This window comes from Pungitius pungitius, chromosome 16 (assembly GCF_949316345.1).
Source record: "Pungitius pungitius chromosome 16, fPunPun2.1, whole genome shotgun sequence".
Lineage (NCBI taxonomy): Eukaryota > Metazoa > Chordata > Actinopteri > Perciformes > Gasterosteidae > Pungitius > Pungitius pungitius.
Genome location: NC_084915.1, coordinates 13,387,426 through 13,397,237, shown reverse-complemented (window position 1 = coordinate 13,397,237; position 9,812 = coordinate 13,387,426). Strand labels below are relative to the sequence as shown.

Here is a 9,812-nt window from a genome sequence, read left to right as displayed (position 1 = left end):
AAATTGCTTTATATAGTAATGAACTATTCTGTCTTTTTGTGATTCAAACAATGTTGGCTGAGCTGAAGACGCTTATATACAATCCTAAACAAACCCGGGGCTCTTTTAACGGACAATAAAATTGGCCATACTGGTGCGCAAGAACAATATTGGTCATGGAAACCAAACGGTTTCTTTTCCTCATTTGTTTTCATGTTAGATCGATATCTTAAGATATGCAAACTCCTGATGCACCACTATACACCCACCACGATTATTAACTCAGTCACACGAGACCGACCATTTCAGCTGGGAATAAACTTGAAAGAAGCTCCAAGGGCCAGGCAGATATATTTGCGTTGAGTGTCCCCCAGGGAAGGCATATAATGGGAGCCCATAACAACGTCTTTACCAGCTCGTAGTGATAAAGATTATTGAGCATTTGATTTACTCGTTCAGCTCATGTTGCCTAATGCGCTCCTTCTGGACACACAAGTGCGTTTTGCTGGTCTGTAGTGCAAGCTGGGAATGCTTTTGTCCTCCCCAACTCCTTTTTTTCTTTAGCTCTCTTAGAAAACATTACGGACCTTGTCCATCACCCTTGTGCGTTTTCTCATGCACCAAATAAACTTGACGCACAGTAGCTCTGCCCCCATGTAAGAGAAGAAAAAATATATATATATATATATATATATATATATATATATATATAAATGGTAATGTGTGTGTTGCATCTAAGCACTGCATGTTGCAGCCAGGAAGAGTTGTGTACACGTGTAAAGGTGTAATCAATGTTACCATTTTAACCAAAAACTCTCACACAGTATTTGACATTGTTTATCTTCTAGCAGCTTCTTCTTGAATGTAATGCCTAAACTGCGGATATCAACACGAAGTTACGTGCGCCACCGCGCGCACTCAGTGGTGCGCAAACACCACTGAACTATTTAACTCACACCACAACATAGTTTGCCGCTCAGAAATATTTTTATTTAAGTATCAACATTTTTAAATAAATAAATATTTGTACAATTACAGTGAAGATATACTTTACTGAGTCGTTTCAGTAATGTGACATTGAGGGCATCTTCCTCCAGCTTTTGATATTTGAAGTTCCATCCACAGAATGAATCTAACCAGTAGTCACCGTGTATATAAAATACTGTCTCCCCCCAAAATACTAATAAACAATGTTGCTATTTTTGCGGGTTCTTCTTTACCAATAACCCTCATACTTATCGCATTGGCAACAACAAATGGACCGTTTTCAGAAAAAAACTACATACAAAACGTACAACATGTATACAGCTATACAATAATTCAGAGCAAATCCCTGATTAAATATTCTCTTTCTATTTACAGACGACTGAACACAAGTGGCACAGTCTGTTGTTGTTGTTTTTTTTGGCTGTATTCAAAATTCACGAGGACCAAAATGTTTTGTAGGGCAATAAGCAGGAGAGTTCAGGGGGAGACGGACAGGTCCACGTCCTCCTTTTCGGACGAGGAGGGGGATATGGGAATGTCGTCGTCCTCTTCCTCCGAGCATCTCGCGGTCGACAGGGAAGAGCATTTGCAGTTGTGTGATCCAGTCCTCTGGCCGCTGCTCTTGCCCTCCTTTTTGTGCTTCACTCTGCGGTTCTGAAACCAGATTTTCACCTGTTTCTCGGACAAGTTCAGGTACGTGGCGATCTCGATGCGCCTCAGCCTGGAAAGGTACATGTTGGACGTGAACTCTCGCTCCAGCTCCAAAAGTTGTGTGCTGGTGAAGGCTGTGCGCATGCGCTTGCTGCTCTGAAGTTTGCTGTTGCTGTTTTCTGCAAAAAACGAAGAAAAAAAAACAAATACAATTAAGAAAGATGGTCAGCCACGGCGATATTATGGCAACACTCAGAAATGTGGCTTTGCCCACGCAATAAAAATAACACACGTGCCCTTCACTCACCGATGGAGATGCAGTGGAACTGTCGCGGGTCCGGGACGGAGTACGCCGCCTGGTAAATCCCCGGTGCGTGGCCGAGGTTGGCTGAGGAGTGTTGCCTCGACAGAGCCGAGTGGCAGTACTGCGAGCCGAAGGGAGAAAAGGACGCCTTGAGGAGCGGCAGCGTCGGTGGAGACGGGTGGAGCTGCGACGCGGTCATGCACAGCGGGCAGAAGCACAGCAGCCCGGCTTTCCTGGAGTGGCAGGAGCCCGGCATCCCGTGAGGGTGGTGCGGCGAGTGCACGGCGTACGGGAACAACGGCGGGTTGTTCTCGTTCCCCTTGTCGCCGGCCTCCCTTAAAATCAAGGAATCCACGAGAAAAGACCTCGGCATGGTGGCAAACGTCGTCGTTCTGCAGCGTGGGAGCTGAAGCTGAAGCTGGCGCGCGGTGGTGTCAGCGGTGCTCTCCTCGGGGCGGTGGACAGCGAAGTGGTGCTGAAGGCGCAGCGCGGCTCCTTAAATAGCCGCCCTGTACTCGGTTTCGGCCATGTGACGGTTACGCCGTAAGCGGCCGAGAGCTCTCAATAGGGTTTTGTGCCTTTCTCTTTGGCATTCCCACTGCACGCTTCCCCATTATTTCACTTGTTAACTAAATGAACTGCATAATGTAGTCTATTCTTGTCAGCCCCACCCACGCCGCGAGAGGCGGCACTGCCCATTCTCCCTTTTATCATCGCTCTCATTTTATCATGGAGCATAGTTTAGAAAACGTCCCCGTCACATTTGGAAAGCCGGTATATGTATTCAAGTTTTGTCTTAGACATTGAGCGGCCTATTAGGTATGTATAGAGTCTTAATTATGTCTGTAGGCCAGGGAGAGTCGTCCAGAAATATTTACGACTGCTAATGTACTACATTGATGTTAACAGTAGGGACGTTACCGACTAATTTCCCATCGTTTATTTAAGATTACCGGATTACTGTGCCTGACGAGATCATTAGAAGGTATTTATTATCAGCTGTATTTGTACTCCTGTATGTCTGCTTTTTCTCCGCGTTATTTCTTTTTCTGAATAAACGCCAAACAAGCTCGCACTCATTTAGTGTAATTTCTTTTGCGGTTAATTATGTGACAGGTATTTTTTTCACTTGTGTGACTTGACTGAGTGTTGTGCGCAAACATAAATGCAACAGCTGAATGTAAAGTTTATGCATATCCATTTTAAGGTTAATGTGTCATTTCTGGGCACAAAAAAAGGGACAAGTCATTGCCTGAAGGCAGTGCTGTTAAAGAGCGGTGATTAATTCCTTTGCTCGGGCCCCTGCCGAGTCGAGGGAAAGAATATGTAAAAATAACCAGGTTTTCACTCTGCGGCCCTTATTGAATGTCATTGTGGAGGGGTTTCAATGAGAGAGAAAGAGAGTCGAATTAAAGTGTGTGACAGCGGCGGATAGACGCAACAAAGGCGACTCTGTCATAGAGGAGCCCAGTGCGCGGCGCGTGAAGCCCCCGCCTCGCGCACTGATTGAATTAAGTAATAGGAAAACATTTTCTTTCACTTTAAGGCTCTCTGAACAAGACCTTCAAAGAGACAGGACCCGTAATGTGTGAGTAAATAGTGGAATGGCATTCCTTTCCTTTTAGGTAAACAGTTTGTTGATATGTTAAATGAACGATCCATATGAGATCATAAACAGAAAGAGTACGCCGCAATGCCTCGTTTGATATTGGAGGGACGGGGGGGGGGGGGCAATGATCATGTCAAATACATTTAAGTTATTTCCTCGCCACATCCTGTAGAGTTTAACTTTCTTGCCGCTTTGTTGTTCGTTTTCTCCGAGAAGAGGCTCGCGTTCAATCATCCGGTTCTGTCAACTCCGTGGGTTTATTTGTCCTTTGTTTTCAGGCATATTTTCCATAAATTGTGACGTCTGTCGAGTTGGCTCTTGAGCTCTAAAACATCCACCACGTGAGGGTGTGATACTATCTGTTTACTCCTCATTAAAGAGGCCTAACGTGCTCAGCTTTACACCGCTAATCTTCCCGGACCTGTAATTACGCTGCGCCATTAAAGTACAAATTAGGAGCAGTTAAACCCTTTAGAGACAAAATATCTGTCCGAATGACTTTTTGTATTTGCGAGAGCCATTTTCATTTTTCTATTAGTCTATCCTTTCATTTCCTGCCAGGAATTGGCCATTAACTAGTCTGTCAAGCTTGTCGCATTCTATTGAAACCGTAAATACAAATCTATCGCTTTTATTACGACTGTTAATGAGGTAACAAGTTAATGACATGTTTTCGGTATACATTAAAAGCCCCATTACTCTCACCGACAACGTGCCAAATTATGGGCTCAAGCACAAAATTAAACAGGCAAAATGTGTATTTTTTTTTGTTGCCAGCCCGGGGCTAAACACCGCAGATTTAAAAAAGCATCCTGCCTCAAATCCTGTTTTTTTTCTTCTTTTTTCTCTCACTCCGGCAGATAGTCTGCATGTGGGGGCAGCTTGATGTATTGCTCAACATAAAGATGTTATCAAAGGCCCTAATTTTCAAATTATGTACAGCAGTCACCCCGTGGATAGGAATAGAGGTGCCATGGGTCGTCACGCAGGGAGGCTCATCCTAATTTGCAATCCCAACTGGAGACTGACAAATAGTTTTGACCTCCCTCTGGAGGCGCGGGCCAGAAGTGCAAAGAATCTCATTCTCCATAATCACTTGTTACTGAGATAAATAATCGAGGGGAAATAGCCCACTCGCATTATTTCAACTCTATTACAGTTTTCTTTTTTTTTTTTTCCCTAGTCCCAAGCCCAAAAAAGACATATACATTTATAGTCACTTATGGTAATATCGATGCATCATCACGTCCATATTTTCCCCCACAAAGCAGTGAGCTCCGTGTGTTCAGTAACTAGCATACAGCTGTGGGTTGGTAAAGCTTCTTAACGTTCATGTTAGATGGGGGTGGAGGGGGGGGTGTAGCACCGTCCCTGAAATAGTAAATTATTTATAAGATATTAAGTTGGAACAATTGCCATCACTCAAGTTCATCCCCGATGATAACGCTGACCAGTGCCTGCTGTGCCGTTGGAGAAGCACATTTTCAGGGGCTTTTATGCAATTATACCCAAAGATCTCGTGCCTTGATGACATAAAGAGAGCAGACTGTTTATGGAGATGTAGTCAATATCTCCTTTTCTTTTTGGTATGAATAATTCATAGTTTAAGACACTATCCCCCCGCACTTAATATGTACACACACTTAAACACCCACACATCTCTAATACAAATGATGGTTTTAGCTGACAGTGTAACAGGATTTAAGGTCCCAGTGGGGTTTGGCCCAGCCGCGGATGGGCGCTGTGACTGTCGACGTGACACAGAGGGCCGGCTGCCCCTCTTAATCTCCCCCTGAGGCAACATCACAGACCGCGGATCCTGCTGCACCTCTATGGACGCACAAAGGCCTGATTATCATTCATATGCTCCCCAGAAACACCAGTGCAATAGATAACAGATGACACATAAGTACCAGCTGAATGGTGCAATACGTTGAGGCCGCATGGAGTCTATTGGGACTAATGAATCCTAAAGAGAGAGGCAGTCTGACAAAGAGATGCAGTCATTTGGGGTATCGTGACGTGTCAGATGTAAGGCTCAACAGGTGAACATGGACTTGAACTGACTGCTTTACGTTTTTAATTTGCATGAAGGAATAAATAACCAGCTCAACAGAATGGGCATCAGCATGCTGAGCACTGTCAACATTTATAAACTCAAGCCGTGTCAGTAATTGTTTTAGGATGATGACATTCTAGCAACTATTTCAAAATAATGAATGAAAGAATACTCTTTTATTCGGCCTTGCCGCACAATTAAACACATCACGCGTTTTACATTTATTTATGTCATGAGAAAAATCCAGAAAGACAACATTAGACTTGACATTTTTTTCAAATGCTTTCTTTCTTCATTTTTTCTTCTAGTTAATGTAAGAATTTTTTTAGAAAATGTTTTGTTTTTTTCCCCTAATAAGCTTTGCTATGATGGAGCTCTCTTCCATATTTCCCTTCTTGAAGCAGCCCAAATATGCGCCTGAAGAGGGGTTTGTGCTGCGCTGTACTCTGCCTCATCCTTCACAATATTTTGACAAACACCGCTTGAAGGCACAAAGCGTCTCAATTCCGGCTGAACTTTGATACGATCACAATTTCACATGCGGCAAATATAACATGTTCGGCCCCTGGAGTGCATCCAGGAAAAAAAACGATCGGCAATTCTCTACTTTTAAAATTTCTGCCAACACAATTGAGGCACCGAGTCCCCACTGGTTCCTCAACAAGTGTCAAATATCACATTCAAAGCAAAACATACACAGCCAGCAAAATGGAAATATATCTTACAGGTTATATGAAACATCCACACAGCTATGCCTCTTTGTGCACAGCCTCATTTTTTTTTGCATTTATTCATCCACCTGTAAGCTCCAGTGTATTTAAAAAGTGGGATTTATTTTGCTGCAAAATGTTAAATTATGAATCCACACCCTGATGCACCACTGAAAAGCGAGAGGCCGCGCGGCCCACCGACACATCTCCACATGTGTGAATGTGACAAATGATGCACCCAACGTCCTGCTGACAAAAGTCTGAGCTGCGGTTCATTGAGGAGCTTCGCAAAAAAATCTCCTAGCAACCTCGGCCATGGAGGTCCATTAGAGAGCTGCTAGTTCAACAGGGAAGGAGGATCAAAGTCGCGTTTACAACAGGTCACTGCTGTAATCAGCAGCACTGTAAAATTTAGAACATCATACAAATTTTCGTGATACAAATATATTGTTTAAGCTTTCTAACCTTATGCTATATCTATTGGGCTAAGTTTTGTGAATTATCTCAAATTTTCACACCAAGACAAATCAGTTAATTTAATGAGGGCATCATGTTATTTGGTCCACCGTCACATCCTCTTCACGGTCAGCGTAGTTTACTGCTTGAAGATGTGAAAAATAGAGTTTTTATCATCATTTTTTTAATACATTATGTATTTTAACCAAATGAGAAAAACAAATCAGCAGACATCAGCTTGGATTTGATGTTATCAGAGAACACATTAAGGAAATAAGCTTCCGAGAACCCCTGGTTTTGAACTGTTTTTCTCAGTGTTTGTACTGGTTTTAATCACTCATCGTTTATTTTCAAGGGGAGTAATTGAAGGAATCCAGCATACTAACCCACATTTATTTGTGCAGGAAAATTCGAAAACAACTGCTGGTGACCAAAGTGCTTAAGTGGCACAAAATATAAAGCAAACAGCAACAGGAACAGAATGTGCACACAACAGTATTAAAATCTGCAAAAACTGCTGCACAACGGAAGATGAAGTCAAGCCCAAATCAATTGATCGTGTACAACACACACCGAGCTACTTTACAACATCCAAAAACTAATGTTTTATTGTGCGTCGTTCCCCCCCCCCCCCCCCCCCCCGGGATTGAACGTGACCCAATGTGCCTTTATAGTTAGTGTTTCAAATGAAAACAACTTATAAAAATCTATGACTGGGGCGGATGTGCCTGAGTTGAGGTTGAGTGCTGCTGCTACGACGTCCTCTTCACGGCTGGTCACACCGACTGAATGACCTGACATAGTTAATGAATAACTAATACACAGAATCAATCAGCGGTCTAACAAAGAGACGCATTGTTGATGGACACCCAATCAGTGATGTTGAACATGACTATACTCTCAGATGGTTTCGCTTTTCAAGCCTGAAGCCAAACCTCGGCTTTAGGTTGTTTTTTTTTTTCACCAGGTTATTGTTGTTGTTCTTTTTTTTTACCATTAATAGTTGTCAAGGAAGCAAATGGACTAAATGCCGGGAGCTATTATGCAGATATGATGCGTCATGCAGCTCTGTGGTTCAGAGTATTCTGGTCAGAGCTCTTTCTCCAAACCAATTTCAACCATCGAGGTCTCCATTAAAACCCCAAATGGTTACGTTGTAAAAACACATTCGCTCTGCAGGATTTGTTCTATTTCTTGTTCCGACTGGGACTTTTTGGTCTTAACGACAGTGAGAATTTGCATTGTCAGTCATTTACTAATACGAAGACAGAGAAAGGGATCGTGGGAAAAAAACAGCCTATTACGATATGTTGCTATGGTGATATTCTATTGTTTACAAAAAGAAGAAAAAGATAAATAAAGTATTTTGTGCTGATCATTTGATGTAAATATTCTTGTATTGTATAAGATAGGTTTCTCTATCTTCTGTTGCAAAGTAAAAAGAAAAAAACATTCTTGTGAGTTATTTGACCTTCGGACCTGCAGAATTCTGAATTGATTTTGTAAATATTTTTGGAGAACTGGTACATGATTGTAATCCCGAAAGGGAGACAAGTTGATAATGATTTTGTATTTTGCATTTTGTATGTTTGCTGTGGGCAGAACCTGACGGTCCGGCCTCTCTAATGAGCCCATTTACATCTAAATGTCAAGATTTTCTGGGAACCAAAATGGTCGACGATGGTCTTCCGTGAACTTTTTCAACTTCAAGATAAAACAAATGGCACAAAGCAATGCCGTTTGCCATCCAATGTCAGTCAAACGGAGACACAAAGCACTTGTTCACCACTGAGAGCTCCAGCGGCGTCTTCTGACGTGCGAGACTCATCAATCCTCACACTTTGCTCATTAATGAAAATCAATTAGAAATTGGGTTTTGCTCAAATATATCGCCAGGAAAAACTCCACAGAGCCATTAGAGGTCTAAGTATCTTTGGATGATTTCAAATTCCCTTTTGATGTAAATCCATTGGTTCTGCCATAGATATGTCTCAAACTTCCCCTTTGACCCTATTCATATAAAAGCCTTGAAATGCTCTTCAAAAGGGTTTGTTACCCCGCGGAGGTCAGTAGGCTATTACGTATGGCTGCCTCACATTTTTCCAAATCAGCCCGACTTTTGGCCAAGAAATAGCAGGTCAAACCAATGAATTTAATGAACTCTCCCAGACACAATGAATGCCTCTTGCCATTTGAACCCCAATAAAGGGATACGGGCAGGTCAGCCGGCCCTTTCAAGGGGGTTTGTACACAAATGTGACAGAATGCGGTCGCTCCAGTGTCCGCGCTGACAAGTTGTTCAAAGTGCTGGGGATGTCAGCGATAGTGCCTCGGTCCACACTGCCCCCTTTGTTCCCCATTCGGTGTCTGTTGCTCTTTCATCGACGGTCCCACACGTACAAAAGCGAAAAGAATGCAGAGCGTCTCTCGCAATGTTCAATGTTTGCCTCGTTTCTCAATGCCGGATTTTATGCTGTTGGCCAACACGCAGGAGACTTTATAGTCGGGGGAAACAAAGAAGAGTTACGACGCAGAACAACTTGGGACGGCGACTCGCTACTCCTCCCTCCCTTTCACCCGCTTTGCTTCTCTGATCCTCCCTTCCCTTGCATCCCATCATTCACTTTCCCCTTCATTCGGGGTCTTTTTACTCTCATTTCTGCTGCACTGATGTTTCCAGTGGGTTTCATTGGAAAATCAAGGTTGAGAGAGCGGATTAACAAAAGGTAAATGCTGCTACATTACCTACTATTTTAACTTGCATCTTACTCTTTTTTAAAGTATCATCGTCACGTTTTTTTTTTTGAATCGACGTACTAGCCAAGCAGCATTGGGCTCTGTGGAGAAAAAACATCTTTAAACATATGGTATGTGTGTGTTCACTTAATTGAATCAATTGGAGGCCATGGGAAACCACCAAGGGGGGTAAGGGAGGTCAGCAAGAGGGAGAGAGAGGGGAGGGGGGGGGGGTAAACACTCCAGAAAAACACTCATGCTACCATTACTTAGCAATTTTCAGCTCAGCAGTTCATTATTACTTCGTTCTCAGTGTGTTCC

General features: G+C 43.0%; 1 protein-coding gene across 1 annotated transcript; it reads right to left on the bottom strand.

Annotated features, from left to right (window-relative positions):
* Positions 1-947: 947 nt before the first annotated feature.
* On the bottom strand, positions 948-2,577 carry gsx1 (GS homeobox 1). Its single transcript, XM_037467497.2, has 2 exons — positions 1,925-2,577; positions 948-1,796 (listed from the first exon to the last, which is right to left on the bottom strand). The coding sequence occupies exons 1-2, from the start codon at positions 2,292-2,294 to the stop codon at positions 1,444-1,446; spliced, it is 723 nt and encodes a 240-aa protein (XP_037323394.1). The 5' UTR covers positions 2,295-2,577; the 3' UTR covers positions 948-1,443.
* Positions 2,578-9,812: the final 7,235 nt, after the last annotated feature.